Raw genomic sequence first — 20,157 nt, forward strand, 5'->3', positions numbered from 1 at the left:
CAGGAGAGGCCTACATGAGGCTGAACAAGCTGGCTGAAGCCGAACACTGGTACCGCGAATCCCTGAGAGCCAAGCCCGACCACATTCCTGCACACCTCACCTACGGCAAACTCCTGGCCATGACGGTAAGACTTTTTTTTTCCTTCTCCTCTTCCTATGCTTCTGAGCTCCCTTTGTCTAACTTTTCCCTCAACCACTTCGCATTCCTCACCTGTCTTCTCTCCAACCTTTTCACTCTCTTTTCACTCCCCGCTCTTATATCTCTTCGGGCGTCTCATCAGCTCTCTCCAGCTCTTTACTGATAGTTTAAATGTTCTGCTGAAGTCTCTACAGTTAATCAATAGCCTGTATGTCTGTGTGAAAGAGAGAGAGAGAGAGAGGAGGGAGAGAGTGTGTAGGTGTGCACGTACTCTGTAGAGAGAAGAAAGAGAGCGAGGGTGATCACATTGAGTTTCTCAAGGTGCTCCTATCCTCCCACGGGAATAGTGCTTTCTAATTGAAACCGATGTCACAGCTCCCCTTTGTGGTCTTTAGAACCTGTTACCAAATCCCCGGTCTAGGTCTTAACAACTACCATAACAGGGCCTTCGTATTGACGTCCCATAATCGACAACAGCAAAACAGATACTAGGGAATTGGCATGGCAACAAAGATTCTCTGTGAAATAGATAGATAGGCCCTGAAGGCTGCAGAGAAACCAATGTCTGTCCTTTTACTAGTCCAATCTGCATCTGCCCCACGTTGTCTAGGTCGACTGTGATGATATCTTTGCAGGGTCGCACGGATGACCTGCGTTTGAATGAGCAGAGAAAGGGCCGTCTGTGCATATATAGGTCAGGGGACTGCGAGGAGTGGAAGGGTCTCGGGGGCAGAGGCAGTTCGTAGGGTCCAAGAGTTCACGAAGAGGCGGTCATGTGGCCAAACAGTCATACAGCGAACAGCGACAGATCCAAACCGGATAGCAGTTTCTGGAATATAGCTGAGGGAGGGGATGAGGGGGGAAGGGCTGAACAGAGACTGAACAGAGTTACACAGATGAGACGAAGGGTTCCTGAGGAGGTCAAAAGAAGGGTGGCGGTGTTCCTTCTTTCCAGACGACGCCCCTCTCTCTCTCCCGGAGCCTGGACCCTAATGACGGGACATAAATGTGTTCAAAAGCCCCGAGGTGGGATCTGGAGCTCCTCAGAACGACTCGACCCTTCCTGCACACGTCCCGTCTCATTTCCACTACGGCAACAGAGTCCTTTTCAAGTCTTTTTCATTTATAGGGTCTTTCTTAAATCATGAGTTGGTGTGTATCATGATTAATGGAATTGATGGTGGAATTTTAATGGGCAAAAATCTGACTTAGTGTCTTTCTCATGTGTGTCTACCACTACATACCCTCATTGAAGTGAAGTCTTATGGTTGTAGATCTTCTTGTGTGTGTCTATACTGAATTAAGCCTCAGCACCATGCTAGATTGTTTTACCTATCTGTAGTGAAAGAGTGATGGTCAGGTTAAAGAAAAGCTCAGCTGACAGATAAAAGTCCCTTGTTAAACTGACAAGAATTGGTTTCTGAACAAAAGCCCCTAGACACAAAGAATTCTCTGAAACCAAATTCTGTCAGCAAGTACACTCTAGGGGGAACAACACAATCCTTTAGAGAAGACTGTTTGGACTTGATAAAGTGGACACGGGAAAAGCTCGGCGGGCCGTGAAGAGAAACTCATTTTATTTAAGAAAGTGTTATTGATTCGGGGGGGAAAGTAGAGTTTGAACCTGCGGGGATTAATCCCTCTAGATCTCCGAGCGTGATGGATGGAAGAGGGCTTCAGAGCTCCCGTGATCCTCTGAGTGTAAATAATGCCATCAGAGAAGAGGACAAAGTTGTTTGGACAGGCTCAGTGCCTCTTTATCCTTGAGAACAACTTGGAAGCACAAAGGATTTATTGTGAAATGTGTCAGAAAGTTTGTAGCCTTAGGAGTCAGAACTGTTGCCCTCTAAAGCTCTCGTTTTTTTAACAGGTTTAGTACAATCTATGCTCCTCCTGTCGCGGCTTCATTCAGTCGCAGCACAGCTCCCCGTATGCCCACTGACAACAGCATTTAAGCTTGATCAAAACCAGTGCAGGCGGTTGACCTGCTCCCCAGCCCCCCACCACCATCACCCCACTACCTCCCCGCTCCTCCTGGCACTCCTGTGAGTGATGAGGAAGCTTCAAATGCTGTCAGGGGTCCTGGGTTCAGATCGCAGCAGGAGAGACAGAGTGGCGGGTGGGGGGGGGGGGATAAGGGAAGGGTGAGAGGAGGGTGGGATGAGAGCGTGGCATTTGGAAGGGGATGAATACACGGGGAGATAAGGCCCGGGAGCGGGGTTAGGGAAGGGTGAGAGGAGGGCAGTGGAGGTGAGTTTGGTAGCTGAGGGGGACAGAGCGGAGACTTGTTGTGATTTGTGGATGAGGGGGGGAGGACGAAAGAGGGGAGGGAGAGTCCATCTCATGCTGAAGAGATCGGTATCGTCCCCCTGCCGCGCTGACCCCCTCTGCACCTCCGCCGACACCCCGGGGGGTCAGGATGTGTTTCGGGGGCTCCGTCTACACACACCGCAGGTCAGAGATGGACACGGCGGCTCCGGTGCTCGCGGTATCGGATTCAGTCATTCACTTGTCATTTCCTCTGCTAATATGACGCAGGTTCGTAATCGCCTGGGAGTTTCGCGGAGTCACGGAGCTACATCTGCGGTGCGTCCGATGTTATCAGGAGGTTTTAGGGGGGCGAGGCGCGCACCGGCAATAAGCTCGGCGTGTGTGAAAGCAGGATATTGCATCCGCACGACGAGGCTGACTAGAATGAGAAGTGGGTATAGTTGGCGGGCGGTGGGGAGGTGGGAGGTGGGGGGGTTGACATTTCTTTATTGATGTTTCATAACGCTTTTGGATTTTCCCACCCCTCACCAAGCAAACGGCCTCCGTGGTGTTTTCAGCTTGACAAAGGGGGGAGCGTTATCATATCAGGAGATGTGGAAATGGAGTGACAGCGAGGAAGCAAGCAGTGGGTTCCATTGATCCCCGTCTTTGTGCATCGCTTTGAGTGACAGGCCTTCCACCAGCACCCATGTCACATAGTTATTATGCAGCTCTAAGAATGTTTTCTGTGTTGTTGTTTTCTTTTTTTTTTTTTTTTCTCTATATGATGTTCCACTCTTGCAAGAAAGAACCTGGGCTGCATACAATCTGCTATTTTCACCACTGCAATGCGGTTCCATTCCTAAAATCTGATCCTTGACAGAGGAAAATCTAATAAGCCTTTATGTTCATTACTAATCCCAACACAAGGCTGAATCTTATTCAGCAGTCCGCACATTATTAGGATTTCTAACTATGATAAGGTAGAACATGTATTCAAGGGATATCAGTTGGGGGTGAGGGCTCACATTGCTGTAGCTTCTGATTTAAAATATATGTATTTCTATGCATACACATTTCCTGAGCTTTTGAGTAGAAAATAGACAATTCATCAAGAAAATAAAAATCACTTCTCTAACTATCTGAACCAGTTTTGGGTCATATTATTACTTTTCCCGCTAGTAGTGTGTAATTACTGTTACCAATCAAAAAATGAGTCATTACTTTTGTTATTGTCCCCTCTAAATATCAGATTGAAGTTGAATTATCCAGCTTAGATGAGAAATGGTAGAAAAGTGTATTCTTTTTGGGTGTAAGTATTCCCACTCTCTTGATTTCATGAAGCAAAAGGATGACAAGAACATTGGACATGAACGCTGTTTGGTTTCCCTGATTATTCACGGAGAAGCACACCGGCCAGGCAATTGAGTTATTCTGAATTTTTAAAGTATGAGAGGATGCAGTTGCCAATTTTGGAGGTATAACAGAAAAGTAATATAACAAGTAGTTTAAAAAAGTACTTTTCCCAGGGATTAATAAGTATAGTAATAACATTATTTGTGAGATGAATGACGGGTAATGAGTAACATATCACTTTTTGAGTAATGAGCCCAACACTGGTCTATAGCCTGTTCAAGTTCTCTGAATACTCTCAGATGTGTCATAATCCAAATCTTCCATCCACTCACAACTGCAGCTCATTTCAGTGTGTGAAAGCTCTTGGCTGACATTTAGTAAATAGAAATAGGCCTATGTTATTACAAAACCAGCTGCTCCGCAAATGTACACGTTGCTCCATCTGTGAATTGGAGTATGAAAATACACAGAAACGCTGCTTTTCAGACTGGAACCACGATAGCTGCTTGGACACCGTCGGCTCTATTAAATATATACTTAGCACAGGCTTGATTTTCTTCTGCATAAAGGGAAACCGCACTCAAATATTTACATTAGGAAATTATTTAGTTATTGAATCTAAAGTTCACTGAAAATGTATATGCTTGCTAAAGTATACAGTCATTAATGCTAGATTGTGCTGATTGGACATGAGCCCGTTGTTCAATGACTGAAATTGAAATAATTGTGTTCGCTGTATTTCATACTGAGTTCATAGACATTATTTATACTGGCTTATATCATATTTCATAAATCCTTCTTCCCTCCATATTTGAATACATTGGCATTTTATCACAAGCCTTTATAGACTTGGTTTGACTCCACGTCCACTTCTCTGTTAATAATATTCATTATTCATGCCAAGGCATTATCTTTTAGAGTGAAACACGAACTAATCGTTGCACTGTTCATGCTAAAACATCAGCTTGTATAGAGGAGTGCACATTGTTAACCGTTGATCAGACGGCATCTGATGCCCAGCTGAGAGCAGGGATGTGTTCAGGTCCCAGCTGGCACTGCTATTGGCCAGCTGCTTGGTTCTGTGTGAGCTGTGATTGGTCAACCGCTGCAGTCTCTGGGACCTCTGGGAGCCCTTGAGGTCCGTTGGGCTTCAGTGTTGCTTCTCCTCATCATGCTACGCTCACCCTGACACTCCCAGGATGCATCTGTCTTTCTTTTCTGTACTTGTGTAACCCTGTGTGAATGCCAAAAAGCGCCTGTAGACACATGAACATGCTCACCTTTCTCTTTCTCTCTCTTTTCTTTCCTCACTCTCTCCTTTCCACCCTCTCTCTCCATTTCTCTCTATACCGCTCTCTGTCCTGTTTTATAGTGGTCAGGCCACACACGCCGGCAATCTGCGGTTCTGCTCTGGGAGTGTTATTTGTACAGATATAAGTGTGTAATGAATGAGCCCTTGCCCCGTCTAGTCGGCTGTGCCAAGCATGACACTGTGTACTTTGACAGGATGACACATGAATTTGAAAGAATAACACGAGCGGCGCATGTGTTTCATGTCTATTTATTAAGATTTAATGTTACATTAGGTCTGTGGCTTGGAGAGCGTCATTAGGTACATGCAGAGGTATTTTGGCCGGCGTCGAGCCGAGTGTGGTATTTTTGCACTGAGCAGCTTTGAAGCGCCTTTGAAACAATAAAGACGATGTGTTTCGTTCTTCTGTCCCAGGGGCAGAAAACAGAAGCAGAGAGGTACTTCCTGAAGGCCATCCAGCTCGATCCCACGAAGGGCAACTGCTACATGCATTATGGTGAGTATCGATTTTGTGTTATTAGAGTTTCACTTTAATGCGTCGTGACTTTATTCTAACCCCTTCAAATAGCGTGTCCGGTGATTTGACACACACACGCACACACGAAGAAACGTATACACCAGGTCAGGTTGTTATGACAACAGTGCTGGCTGACCCCCTTCGTCATCCCTTCCTCCAATCAGGCGAGGTGTAGAGCGGTACGTGGCTGCTGGAGGATAGCGTGAGGGGAAGACGAACCGCAATTTCCTCATATTGTTCTCACTGACACAGAGATGGAAACAGGGAACGTGACAGTTTCAGCGCCTCTCTTGTCTTCACGTAATTTCCGTGACTCATACTTGACTTGAAGTTGCGGTGCTGTCTGTTAGATAAGGATTTAATTACTGTGATGGTAAGAATGAGTTTTGATTAGCTGCCAAGTTCAATTATTTAATTCCCTTAGAAAAACCTTCATCTAAAACCTTGAAACAGCATTTTATGATGAACTAATGTTTTAGCCCTTTGTCTTGCCTCAGCCCGAATTTGATATTTCAACAATTCAGCTCTTTGTATCGCTCATTGGATAATCGCACCAGCCTGTATGTGACATTTAAAGCAATCAATAACTTGGTTAATTGCAGATTCTAGCATCTCATTGAAGTACGCCTGCCACTTAAAAGGTTGAGAACTACTGGGTTAAGCGTAAGATGAACTGTATTGATCCTCAAGTGGAAATTGGGTCATTGCAGAAGCAAAGAATAGGATAGATAGCCATACAATAGATATATGTATTGAAGATTAAAGATACAGCATCCTCATCATGCTAACACAGAGATTCTATTGGCTGGAAAGAATTCGCGCTTTGTTAACCGTTGACAGATTTCCAGAAGGTTGCAATTTAGATTCACATATTAACAGTGGAGCACAACAGCATATACATAGAATATGCAAATGTGTGTTGGATATTTACATTAGTGGATTTGTAGAGCAGATGTGTGAAGTGCATTCTCTAGCTATTCATATTACCCAATCTCCTGGTGCTGGCATAGTGCTGTGTTCAGAACTAGAACTTATAATTACCAATATTCCCCTGAAAGCCCTGCTGTTACATGGTGAACAGTTTCATGGAGTTACAGTATTCCTGTGCTTGTACACAGACCATCTGTGTAAAACATTTCTGGCTGAAATTCCGGTTTGAGAGCAACTGCTAGTAAAAGGGCAATGACATAGATCAAACATTTTTATTGATGTGTGTGTGGGGGGGTGTCTTTCCTTTATAATTGAAGGAATTGCTTTAATGCATCACAAACCTCTCCCCTTCCATAGCTACAGACGTGTTTGTAACCTGGAGGTATTCTGCACACAGTTCTGTGGAAATCAGGCTTGGTTTGAAGTCTCTGCTTTAGTCTCTCCCTCACCTAGGGCCTATAGCAAAAGGCTTCCATTTCATCCGCAGTTATTAAGGAAAATATGCTTAGGTTCACTCGGTGGTTTGGGATCTTGATACAGTAGTGGAGCTAACCAAAGTCAACAGGGTATTAATTCCTCTCTAAACCTGGCCCTTACCAAGGGGTCCACCCTGGGTTCACGGCCTTGTCAGGGTTCCACATTCCCGTCTCGTTAGGCGGGTCCGCAAAGGTCAACCGCGAAAAGCAGCCGCACCCATAATAAGACACAAACCCTCCCGTAGGAACCATTTTCATCTTCGAGAAACGGTCCCATCAAGATCGGGTTAATCTGAACAAATGGCTCTGAGAGATGGCCAGAGAGCGATGGTATGTGCGTGCTCGTATCTAGTGTTTCAGCATCATTCGTTATTAGGGCAGACGAGGCTGTCTGTCTGTCTACCTGGGCCAAAGGCAACACTTCCAGACCGTGTATCCCTCTGCGCCTCTGTAGGGATCCCTTAGCGTTTTTTAACAGCGGTGCCGTTCTCTTCCCGCCCCGCCAGGTCAGTTTTTGTTGGAAGAGTCGCGGCTGCTGGAAGCGGCAGAGATGGCAGAGAAAGCCGCGCGCCTCGACAGCGGGGAGTTTGATGTGGTCTTCAGCGCAGCCCACATGCTCAGGTGAGTGTTTGCTTGGAATGATTCAGTAGTTTTATACATATTTGATGGATTTAATAGCCCCAGCACCTGCACAAAGGCACAGCAACGTGCGTATGTGTTTTATTCTTTGTAGATGAGATGGGTGGGCCGCGGTTTTCCATGGCTGAGCAGAAAGGAGGTTGTGTATGAGAGAGAGGGAGGTCTACTGTCTGTACGGTTTATCCAGGGGCTTACACTACTCCTCAGCCAGTGTGATTTACTTGGCTGTGCTTTGTAATCCTCTCCTCTTGCTGCAGTGCCAGCCGGAGAGCTGCTGGTTTGTCTTAGCGCGCTGTGCAGCTATGTATCTTTGTATGTTCTCTCTCACTCTCTCTCTCTCTCTCTCTCTCTCTCTCTCTCGCTCTCTCTCTCTCTGATGTTCCTGGCCCGTACTTGAAAGTCTGCCTCCAAATCAGAGCAAGGTTCAGCTGATGAGTCTGAGTAAGAAAGCTTCTGGAGCCCGCAAGCTGTTGTGTTTCTGAACATAAGCCATGAGTGGAAATTTGTAAATAGAGCCATGTGCCAACTTACAGTATGCTGCCTCGCAGACTCAAAAAAAAAAAAAATCGGTGCCAACAAAATTATATTGCCCAGTGTAGAGATTTCCTTGTTTAAACTCATCATGGTTAACTCAGGGTTTTCTGTATTAAAATTACAGCTGCCTGCTGAGGGGAAATGATTACCTCTAAGACCATTAATGCATGCCTTGAATCACTGGAGTCTTGCAGTGGTGCTGTGCTTTTGCTGCTGGCTTTACCAAAGAGTATATCAGTGCTACACAGCTGTATGTCAGATTTGTCCCCAGCTGCTTTATGCATAGGTCCTGCCTCGCCAGTCCGATCAGGCAGCATGTTCACCACCGACAGCCTTTCGCTATCGGGAGCCTCTTCCAGGGTCCGGACCCCTGGCAGCTAAAGAGAGGCTCGGGCTGAACTTCTCTCCGCCTTCTTGGCATGGGGTCCCACTCCTCCACAGCTCATGTTCTTTATGTGTTTGTCTTGGAAGCCGACGTGGAAAGGCCCTCGGTTGGTGGGACCGCAAGTGAATCTACACAGAAGGGGGGAGGGGAGAGATTAAAAGAAGAGGCAGAGGTTCTCAGATGTGCAAACGTCTTTTATTGCCCTCTTGGGCCCTTGGTTTTTTTGACAATTTCGCTTCCTCGCTATCCGTTTCCTCCTGCCTTCTTTAAACAATCGGCACGGCATTAACAATTTACAATTTACAATTTCCCATTTGGCAGACGCTTTTATCCAAAGCGACGTACACATGAGATTTTAATACAACACAAGCAAGGCTGTAGTCAGGAGAGAACAACGAGAGTAAGTGCCATAAAGCTAAGTTCTGGTCCAACAGGACATAGGTGCTGCGAGGCAGTGCATAGAGTGCATAGAGGCAGATAAAGAGGTTTTTGTTTTTTTTTCTTTTGGTTACACAGTCCATCAGGTGAGAAGGTGTTCACTAAAGAGCTGGGTCTTAAGCCTTTTCTTAAAGATTGAGAGGGACTCTGCGGATTGAATGGAGTTTGGTAACTCGTTCCACCACCGAGGAACCACATTTCAAACCGGGTCTGCTCTGCGAGGTGGAGGCAGGATGGGGAAGGCTGGCTGAGTGGCGAGGCCCATGGGGAATGTGCTACCACTTCCCTTTTAATGTGTCAAATCCCGCTGGAAATGTGTGCTGTGTCATCATAACAGGCAATCGATAGATACTCACAGACAGCTGGGGAACAAAAAAACACTAAAAAAAACGCACAAGCAGGGTAAGCATTCATGCCTCTGCTCATAGATTCCTATCCAAACCATCCAATGTGTTTTTGGATCTAAAAACATACTTTGTATATTACTAGCCTGTCATAATGTTAGGTATATCAACTTTTACATAGTTGGCTGTCTCTGCTATCAACAGACTGTAAAATGCTACAAAACGATAACTTTATAATGGTAACAGGCATAAAGAGAAACTGGTAGAGAGTTCCAGTAGCTGTATCCTACAATTACCCTGAGGAGCGATGTTTATGTATACGTTACCGCTCTGACTGAGAGAATGTTACACTAAAACGACGTGATTCTTTGCTGGAGACAGATGGGACAGCTGCGCTTAAAGCACAAATAGCTCGCTGTTGTTGAAAATGCAATTTGTTCATCAAGTCATTAGCATCTCTTTAACACTGTCAGGCTTAAGCAATACTGTCAGTGCTGTGATTTGCGCATCTGCGTGTCTGCTGTGGGGTTAATAAACCATCCTTACAGCGCAAGATGTCAGGGTAGGGAGACCAGCGGTTGGGTTGCTGATTTGAAATATGGTCAAGCATCTTTTCTCCAAGGAGTTGTTTTCATTCAATCGCGCTCTCTGTCTCTTCCTCCCTCTACTCTTGTAGTCTCACACTCTTCCTTCCAGCTGTTTCTCTGAGGGCTTGTGTTTAAAACCCAGGCGGTGGTTTATGTACTTGGCGCTGGTCTCCTGCGCTCCCACTACCCACAGTCAGACAGCCCTAGGAGGTCCTGCTTCTCTGTTGGTCATGGTGTGGCGGCTCTCCAGTTCTCTTCTGATAAAGCGTTTAGAAATGTGATAATGACATTATAGAATTAGATTTCTGCATTTTTTTCCATTTATTCTGGCAAACAAATATACTGTTATGGTTATGGTTGGAAATGAAACCCATATTTGTAATCTCAGGACAAATTCAGGAACTCGGCTCTGTGTTTGGATCGCTTTTGGAATGTAAAACGCTTCTTCAGAAAGGACTGCTGGAAAAATTCTGCGGTATCGAAAAAGTAAACAAAGAGTTGATATGTTCTATGTATGTAAAGCGTGTAAGTATGTAAGTATAGCATGTCAGAGAACTCAGTGAAGTTTAAAATGATGTTTCTTTCTCTCCGACTCTAATTCTCATCCTAATTCCTGTGAATCCTTGGGTAAAGACACATGTCTCTTGACCAGCCATTGCTGGTGTGGGTTACAACAGTATCAAGTGTTATTTCTTGGTAGTAATTGGTTTTGTATGTCTATTTTTAGCCCCGCTACTCAGCCCTGTGTTGACTTAAAAGCCACTATTTCTGTACAAGCCATTTTACATCTGAAATGAGAATCAATTTGAATGTTTTAACATGTTTCCAGGGACGAAATGCAAGCTAGTAAAGTTTAATCATGCTGTTACATGGGAAGAAATATTACATAAATTCAGGAATCATAATAAAAGATATGTCATGCAAACCACTACATATGTAGTGTGTGTGTGTACTTAGGCCATTGACCTGGTTATCCTAAAATGAAAGCTTTGCCTTATATGTGGAACCATATGGATGATGATCCCTTAATAGGCTGAGACAACCTAAATGAAACTGTGGTTCCAACGGCCTCGGCCCCTTTGATCATTACGACTGAGGGCCTCCACAGCCAGCCGTCGCTGACTCTGTCCTTGACTTTGTCAAAGTTAAATTGTTTGCAATGAGACAATTGTTACCATCAGTGAAATGCATGCAGCTGCGGGTCATAATTTCTGATTTACCAGAGTATTAATAAACGGAAATGCTTTATGGGCCAAAGGGAGAAAAGGAGAAGTCACAGGTTCAGGTGCAACAGTGGAACAATGGAGGCAGGGCAGTGGATTATGAACGAAGATGAGAAACATAATGGAAAACATTCCTATGTTGACTGCAGGTTTTATGACCACAGGCACTAAATACTTCTGGTTTCCAGGGACCCATGCCGGCAAGCCATCTGTCCAAAAATCCCTTTTCCTGGCAATATGTCTTATACAACATGTTTTGGTGTATCTGTGCCATCCACACTGCTGCCCTGTATAATATGATTAAATGATTTCCTGTTTCCATACTGTTTGCACACCTTCAATATTTCAGTCTCTGCCATATCAATCTCAACCACAGTCTCCCCTCTGTATACAGAAATGCAAACACAGAGAATATTTCTGAGCATTTGTCGATGAGTTCTCTTCAAGCGCCCGATAAGTCAAATGCCATGACCTCAGAATTCAATTAAAACAGATAGTATTCGCCATGCACTGCTCAGCCCGAGATGTTATCGAATGAAAGACCTAGACAGGCTATTGGATTGGCTCTCCTCATCCCTCAGTGCCATTCCCTCCTGTTATTTTCTCAGTGACCCCTGAGCACCCGTAAACACACGCAGTTCAAGGCCTCATCTGAAGTCGGGAGCAATAAAGATGAGTAATGATTGCCTCTCTCTGTTTTCCCTTTGCAGACAAGCCAGTCTAAATGAAGCAGCCGAGAAGTATTATGGACAAGCGGCAAGCCTGAGGCCCAATGTGAGTACTACCGGATCTACCTAATTTCCCCCTGATATTATTTACCCTGATGGACACTATGCAATCACAGTCTGGGTGGCTTTCTGTCCTGTCTGTTTTCTCACAATGGCCCTCATTGTCAGTGGAGCTCACAGAAATATTTGGGTTTTTTACCAAGCTCAGAGGTTTGTTTGTGCAGCATCCATCAGCGACTTCAAAGGAGAGGCCAGGGCAATTTTTTAGGGTGGGTAGATTGAAAAGAATAATGATAATAACACTTAGTCATGGGCTTTGGCGTCTTGAAAATGAATGGGTTCAGTACTCGAGAGCCCTGACAGTGAGCAGTGGAGTTGTTTAAGTGAGGTCTGGGGTTGGGAGTAAAATATGTTTGGCATGCGGTTTGCCCTGTTTGTTCCTGTGTCTTGATTAGAAGAAATCACTCCAGGATTAATGACCAACATGTATCTGGACAGTGTTACGCAGACAATAAAGTTTGGTTCTGCAAACATACAAACTCTGGTATAATATATACAAACAATCTCAAACACAAACTCGAGTATAACAAAGGGATAAAATTAAAAATTTCCACAGCGACCGTGGGAAATTGAGCTCCTCTCCCCTTTGTTTCTTTGACATGTTCTCAGTGTAAATGTAGTGTTCTACTTTCACCAAAATATTGCGTCGTCGTAACTTTTAATCAAACCCTGATGTACAGTAAGAGCATCATAGTTCTCATTGTCCCAGTTCAAAGGAATACATAAATAATGTAGGGGAACCAGAGAGTTCAAGGTGAATTGTGGGACTTGTTTCCATAATTTCTATTGCACTGGTAGTAGAAACCCGTCTTCCTGCTGTGAGGATACCCTTAATTTGATCTGAACAGACACTGCTCACTTGTTTCTCTGTTTGTGGAAGAGTTTACAGGAGCTTAAAAAGTAGCTTGGGAGTCTTAAACATGAGCATAATCAAGCATATTGTTCTGAGAGGTGCAATTACGCCATTTGTGAGGATTTATCTCTTGTGTTTCGCAAAAGACACTGGCTGATTTTCGGATGGGAATTCACCTCTATAAAATACATACTCAGGATGTTTGCGTTCCCCACATGTCCATTTCAGGGCCAGATCATCATCGTTTTCACATGACTGCTTCTTGGCACCCGCAATTATATAAACATGCATTTGATGTCCACGTCCAAACACGGAGGCACTTTTACACCCCTACATGGTCACTTTTGTTTGGACGCCTCCCATGCCATTTGTATTGCTCACAGCCGAGGCACAATTACAATTTAGGATCTTCATCCATCTTCTTTAGCATTACCCTTTGTTCTTCCCGATGCGACTTGACTTAAGCCGTATACTCTGTCCGTCTTCATTTGTCATTTCATGCCTTGCTGCAGCTTGACTCCTCACTCTCCAACAGTACTGGTGTTTTATATTAAGCACACATGTCTGCTCATTCTGAGTAACAGAGAGGACAATTGCCTCCATTCAAGGGATTTGGTCCCTTACTCTTCCCACTCCCCCTATCGAGAGGAGCTAAAGCCTATCGGATGCTCGCTCTGCATTGGTCACTCTCTACAACCTGTGGCATCTGTACCATGAAAGTTTGCCATTCCCATTAGATATGCTTTACCTAAATGTCTATCTTCTGTCATTATCTATACTTATGGTCAGGTCATTCTCCAACCTAGCTTGCACATTTGACTCTCATGGTTTTTATAGCATATGTTCCTTTTCAGGCCAGGCTGATATACTCCACATCTGGCTGTGCCTCTACCGCTACATGCCAGGTTTGGGAAAGGTAGGGAGGCAGAGTAGCAGGGAAGAGGGAAAAAAACAGGAAAGCTCTTGACAAAGGAGCGTTTTGCAGGGTGTTGCAGGGGCATCAAGTGTTGCAGGGGAAAGATGAGTAGTGAGGGGAAATGGAAGCTGGAAGGCTGCAGGGCTAGGGGTATAAATCGAGAAAGCCTCAGCTTTGTGAGGCAGGGGGAGAAAGGCTTGGGTGAGGAAAGGTGGGAGCTTGCAGGGGAGAGTAGAGGAAGGAAAGCAAACCGAGGGAAGGAAGAGGTCTGCATGGGCGGAGAGAGAGATCTTTTGAAGCTTTGCTGCAGCTGCACTGAGAGGAAAACCAGGAGTCAGTTGAATTCCTACCTACAGGACTCTTTGCTCAGCACTGCATATGTTCCCTCCCTCCCTCTCCTGTGAAATTGAAGTATCTATTCTGGAGGATCTGAGAGAGCTTTGAGTAGCAATATGTTTGGTTTCTTTGTGTTTGGCCAAAGGTCTGCTTCTCCTGGACTTTCAACCTTGATTTGTCTCTTCAGCAGCCGGACAGATGTTTTCAATTTCTCTCTTCAAGACAGTTTTACTAAATGTCTTCCCAGAAATGTGTTTACACACATTCACCACCATTCTGTATGCATAAAGCCTACTCTATGCCACATAGACATGTTTTTCCCTCTGCAGCTAAATCCTATCAAATGCTCACTCTACGTTGGTCACTCTCTACAACCTATGGCATCGGTAGTAGGAAAACTTGGCATTCACTGAGAAATGTAAAAAATCACTGTATTGCTGTAAGCTAAAGAGTGAAAATCCAAGAAGCATGACTTGTCAGTGAAACATTTCTGTATACATTTGCTATCATCCAAATCCACAGATGTGAGTGGATGTAGTCTTCTGTTTTTTTCTCCCCATGGCAAGCGGAGTGTTATGTTTGACTGCTACCACTCACTCTATTCCAGTTTTCTAAGTGGTTTCAGAGTGACTCCATCCATCTTGACCTCTTAGAAACAGTCTGTTTGAGCATTTCCATGGGTGAGGTTGGGGAGAATTATACCTCACACAGTGTACAGTAGGAACCTCTCCGACTCCACAGAGGAGCAATAATACATAGCACATTATTCTGCCAATATACAGTATCACCTAACCATTGTGGATACAGTATAAATGTGTGGCCCCCTCCTGTCACATTCAGCTATGTCCTTGTGTAGAAACAGTTAAATTTTGGCTACCATTTTTCTGAGTAGTAAAAAAAATCTTAAACTTGCAAATTGGTCCCAGAGCCTTATTTTGTGGTTTGACCTTCAATTGGTAGGTCAAACAGAGCGTAATTTATTACTCAAACACCCTCAGAATGACCCTGACCATGGTAAGTCATGAGTCCTGGCTTCACCCCTGAATAGTAATTGAAACACAAGAGACAATTTTGAATTTCTTTTGCTGGGGGATTCATTGCTCTTTCATGCCATTGCACAATATACAGAGATATGCGTAGTCTGTGGTTGTCAAAGAACGCTGCGTTAAGAAGGAGTCAGAAATGAATTGTTGTCTGGTAATTAAACGCTTTAACACATTTGGAGTCAGTGAGCAAGAGTGGAAGTGTTGGTCATGCCAGCCTTTACTTTGGCCGAGGCATCTGTAGCGAATGTGTTTTGTTATGTGTGCAGGGGGAACGAGTGGGTTCCCTCTAAGGGACAATGGGATTATTCTGCAGTCTGTTTGATTTATTAATCAATTTAATTTCCCCTATGAGAAAAGCAGCACTATTGGACATATTGTTCCCATTGAAATTCTCATGCACGGAGCATCACTCATCCAACCTTGACACTAGAAAAACATGGAGATGATGAGTGTAGACGACCAAGGAGCAACCTACAGCAAAGGAGGGCAGTGCACACAGCCTACAGTGTGGATAAAGCCAAATAAATGGTCATACAATTTGAGAGTGGCTGGGTTTGGCAGTGTATTGATGGTTAAACCTTCAATAATGCCAAGAATGAACTTCTCACTCACCATAATACCTTCATGGGAAATGTTTGGGTTGAAATATTGTCGTGTGGTTGTGAGCCTTCAGGGGCCCACGGTGTTGTGATGCAAAAAATATCACTGGGTTGCTCACAGCTTGAGAAAAAGCTTGAATTAATATGCATTCTAGAGTCTATTAGTTTCATTCTGTCAACAGTGTTCATTGCGTTCAGTAACTGCTATGCATTCTTGCAATACACCAGTGTACTTAGCAGTGTGACCTTTTTTTTTCATTTGATAGATAAACTAATTAACTGAATTAGATTGGGTTCTTTAATTCTAAACCATGCATTTTACATGTAGGGTCTTTTTAATATGCTCTTGCTGTTTTTTCACCACGGTATAGTTCTGTTGTTATTGTGAATGGTTTGCATTTCTGCACCGTTCTCATAACGTTCATACAAAAACACAATTCTGCCATGCAAACAGCCTTGCCCTGACAATTACTCTTGATTAGTTAATGGGCCATGAGAAAGAAATTATGGCTTGCGGTATGGTACATTCGGAAATGTCAAGATGCCATAATCATGTGCCATTTCATGTGACATTGATGTATGGGGTGATAATTATAGGAAAAAGTCACAAACACTGGAGGGAAAGCAAATCATTGGCCATTTGTACTGAGACAGATTCATTTTAGTGTTCCCTGTTTCCCCGTTACCGAAACTATGATATTTTCAAGCAATGGTACAGTAGCTTCACTTCAGGATTAGACATCTTTTCCACACTCCGAACTAAAATGGAGATCAGATGTGGCCCCTCCCTTGGCCTGTGGTCTTACCGTGATTGCGCTCCGGACACTTTTCTGTACTTGCGTCCTGATGACTCACCCCTTGGACTGGCGCTGTGTTTGCCTCATGGCACCAGCAGGGATATACATTCATCTAAGGCCCACTTCAAAGCGGTGGTTGCTCCCTCTGACATCTGCGGCCCCAGACAAGACACAGGGACACACAGAGGAGCGCGGTTACCGAACTCCAAACACAGGATCGCAGTCTGGGTGATCTGACCAGCCGGATCCAATAGCGTGCCACGTCAGGTCTGCTGTATAGCCTCACAAGATGAAAGGATGCCCGACTACAGTGACTGTTTTACTCCAAATGTCTCTGAAAATGACCCTTTATTCTGGTGGTTTATGCATTGAGTTCCGGATTAAAATTCACCTACACTGACATTTGTCCTCGGTTTTGTAATAAGGTCATTACTTTAAAGGGTATATTGATGTTGGGTTCTCCTCTCTTCTTCTCTCTGAAATAACATCTGTCAAAAGTTTCCCTCTTTTGAGTTGAACTTTTCCAACTCTCAGCTGAAAATTTAAACAGTGTCCAATTAACATGTACTGCATTAGCTATTGCATTTGGCTCGGTGATATGCAATCTTTCCGGTCAAAGCGCTTTCCTTGTTAAATTATGCATACCCCCAAAGTGTAGATGGATTCATACATAAAGTAGATACGACATCATTTGCATTATTCATCACACCAAACATTCAGTTGTGGCCTCCGGATGTTGTAAAATTTGAATTTTTTATGCAATTAATTCTTCAGTCTAAACAGACCATTAGTGGTGAGTTAATAAATTGTTACTTTATGTATGTCAGCAGCTCAGTCCTGCTATCTGTTACGCATCTGAATTACTGTGCTTAAACTCATTGGACTCACTCCCCAAATCAGTCTTGCTTCTGCTATTATTGAACAGATCATAAGAAACCGATGAACATTTCACCATAAAATGACTTAAGATCTCTTTTGGTTTCAGTATCCTGCAGCCTTGATGAACCTGGGGGCGATCCTCCACCTCAACGGGAAGCTGCAAGAGGCGGAGGCCAATTACCTCCGAGCGCTGCAGCTGAAACCGGACGACACCATCACCCAGTCCAACTTGCGCAAGCTGTGGAACATCATGGAGAAGCAGGGCCTGAGGACCATGGGGCCCTGAGCTCAGCGGCCCGCCCGCCTGCCTGCCATCTGCACGCCAGGCCCGGCGGAGAGGGACGGCCCGCGCTGCTCCTCGACCGCTCTCCTCGTCCAGGAGAGATGGAAGGGAATCAAGGAGGATGTTTGCTCAGAGAGGCCATGACTGCACTGTACAGCCCTCCTAATGACTCCTGAGTTCTCCAAACACCTCAGGCCAGCAGTTTTCCTCAGCAGCATTGCTCACAGTTTGGCGAGCACTACACAGTATTTGGACTTTCTAGAACTTGCACCAAAATTAGTGCTCTCACAGGATCCATGTTTTTTTTTCTGTTTTCTTTTATTTCCCTTTTGTTTTTTAGGTTGTTTTTTTTTTTACTACAGCACTTAAAACTTGAAGTGAGGCCATAGGTACATCCTCGAACTCTTGTGACAAATTAGGTTTTTAAATAAGCAATTGAGGTTTTAAAGGTCTTTTAGGGTGAAGTTTGTCCCGGGCCAGTGCAAGATAAAAAAACGAGAGAGAGAAAAAATCCCACAGCACTGTACTGAAGGTATTTTCCTTCACAGTTTAATAAAGTTCTTGGTCCGATAAAATGTTTCACCCTGATAGTAAAGTATAATAAGGTAATATGATGAATTGGATGTCATCCAACAACTCCAAGTTAATCTCATTTTGGCATCACAAAAAATCTCCTTCTTAATTGTCTGTGTATTCTTTCAGGTGCTCGACAGATCACTTTGTTTGCTCATGAGATTACGCAAACTTCATGTAATAAACATAACGAAGATATGAAAAGTAACACCATTATTGTAAAGCAGATGTAGCAGATTTCTAGAGAATTGGTGAGAACTTGAAAAGGGAAATCGTTTTAGACTATGCTATCCGCTACACCACACAACACCGATAGACTCTCAAAGCTCACACTGTTACACCCATGAAGGCATCGCTCCATGAAAACTGGACATTGCCAAATAAGATAAAGCAATGGTGTTTTGGGAGGAAAACCCAATAATCCATGGTAGAATAAAGGAAATGGGACTCCTTTTATGTTGAGCTTTGCAATGTCTTATTATCAGAAGGTGTGAATCTACTCCATCAATGTAGCATACAGGAGGCTTTTCTATCACTACGCAACAAGCTTCTTGTTCTGCACTGGTAAAGAAGCCAAGTCACCATGGCAACTTGTTTGTCGACAATGGTAAGAAACTATAAATGGAAATATTAAGCTACCTTCCCATGGTACTTGCACCGGCTCACATTTGCTCAAATTTCTTTGAGGAAGTTGGAAGTCGCAGACAGCAAAGCAACAGATGCTGTAGTCATGGGAACACCTGTGCTGAAGGTTTTCATAAGTGAATAATGAGTGTAGGGAGCCCAAACTGATGAAGGAGTTCTTCTAACCAAATACAGTAGCTGTCTAACCGGTGCACACCTTTTCATAACAATGCACAGACGTAATGTGTCTGAGGGAAACGTGAAAGCGTCATATCTCTTTGTTGAAAAGACAAATGTTAATTTTCGTTGTATGTGTTTGTATAAATGAATCCTAATATATACCTACAGTGTGTACAGTATACAGTAAATCACGCAGCGACAAAGTAGCCAGACTTGAAACAGAAGCTCGGTTGCCCAGCAAGTTTGGCTCGTTATATGAAGTACAGTATTTCCCCATATCGTCAAAACACCTCTCTTCTTGGTCTTAAGGTCTCATTTTGTATATATTCTGTATAATTAACATCTATTTGTTTGCTGTTGTCAGCATAAAATGAAACAATCTCTCAACAGCACCTTCCCAGAAGTATAAGAATATGTATTTGTGAGAGAGGAAGACGTTCTCTGATCATGTGTTACTAACCACAAACCTCCACAAGTCTCTGTGTCGTTAGTTTATTACATTTTAAGTTATTGCTTTGTGTTACCTTAGCAACAAAACCAGCTGGCACTGTGTTTCACATGTATAATGAAGGAAGTTAGTGGATATGATGTACACACATTTGTGGTCACTGAAAATACAGTTATCTGACCCATCACAGGTAAACACTAAGGAATGCCTACAGTGCAGAAAACAGATGAAATATATAGGCAGGCGTAGGCTATATTTTCCCTTTTTGTATACATTCACATTTTTCTTAGTCTGGAAGGTCATTGGTTTATGGAGATGATATTATCATGGTTGCTTTGTTCATTCACAAACATGAAAAATGTGTCTGTTTCCCACTTGGTAGGTAATTTCACCTCTTCTGTCAAATCACAACACAACTAGGCATTTATTTTATCGGTGGCTGTTGGAACAAATCGTTGGATGTTGTGGTTATTAGGTGGTTTTTATGTTTGTGACAGGTGTTGCAGTCATGGTGGTGTCAACACTGTGTTTGACTACGGTGGTCACCGTAACTGTTGAAGTAAGATAATCACAATTCACATTGGTTCCCGTCCCACACCTCACACACCCCCCCGCAGTCAAAAGATGTGCTAACTCCTCCTGTGTATGCAGTGTTTGCGAACGAACACTGATAATTGTTATTGCTTGAGTGAAGATGGAAAAAAA

At 43.8% G+C, this 20,157-nt stretch overlaps 1 protein-coding gene across 1 annotated transcript in view; it reads left to right on the forward strand.

Moving 5' to 3' along the window:
- Nucleotides 1-17,630, forward strand: part of tmtc2b (transmembrane O-mannosyltransferase targeting cadherins 2b) — a 92,674-nt gene extending 75,044 nt beyond the window's left edge. The window contains exons 8-12 of the mRNA XM_071896871.2: nucleotides 4-125; nucleotides 5,472-5,553; nucleotides 7,487-7,601; nucleotides 11,841-11,904; nucleotides 17,451-17,630. Coding sequence (XP_071752972.1) covers nucleotides 4-125; nucleotides 5,472-5,553; nucleotides 7,487-7,601; nucleotides 11,841-11,904; nucleotides 17,451-17,630 — 563 coding nt within the window. The remainder of the gene's footprint in view (nucleotides 1-3; nucleotides 126-5,471; nucleotides 5,554-7,486; nucleotides 7,602-11,840; nucleotides 11,905-17,450) is intronic.
- Nucleotides 17,631-20,157: the final 2,527 nt, after the last annotated feature.

Source organism: Centroberyx gerrardi, chromosome 4 (genome assembly GCF_048128805.1).
Source record: "Centroberyx gerrardi isolate f3 chromosome 4, fCenGer3.hap1.cur.20231027, whole genome shotgun sequence".
Taxonomy (NCBI): domain Eukaryota; kingdom Metazoa; phylum Chordata; class Actinopteri; order Beryciformes; family Berycidae; genus Centroberyx; species Centroberyx gerrardi.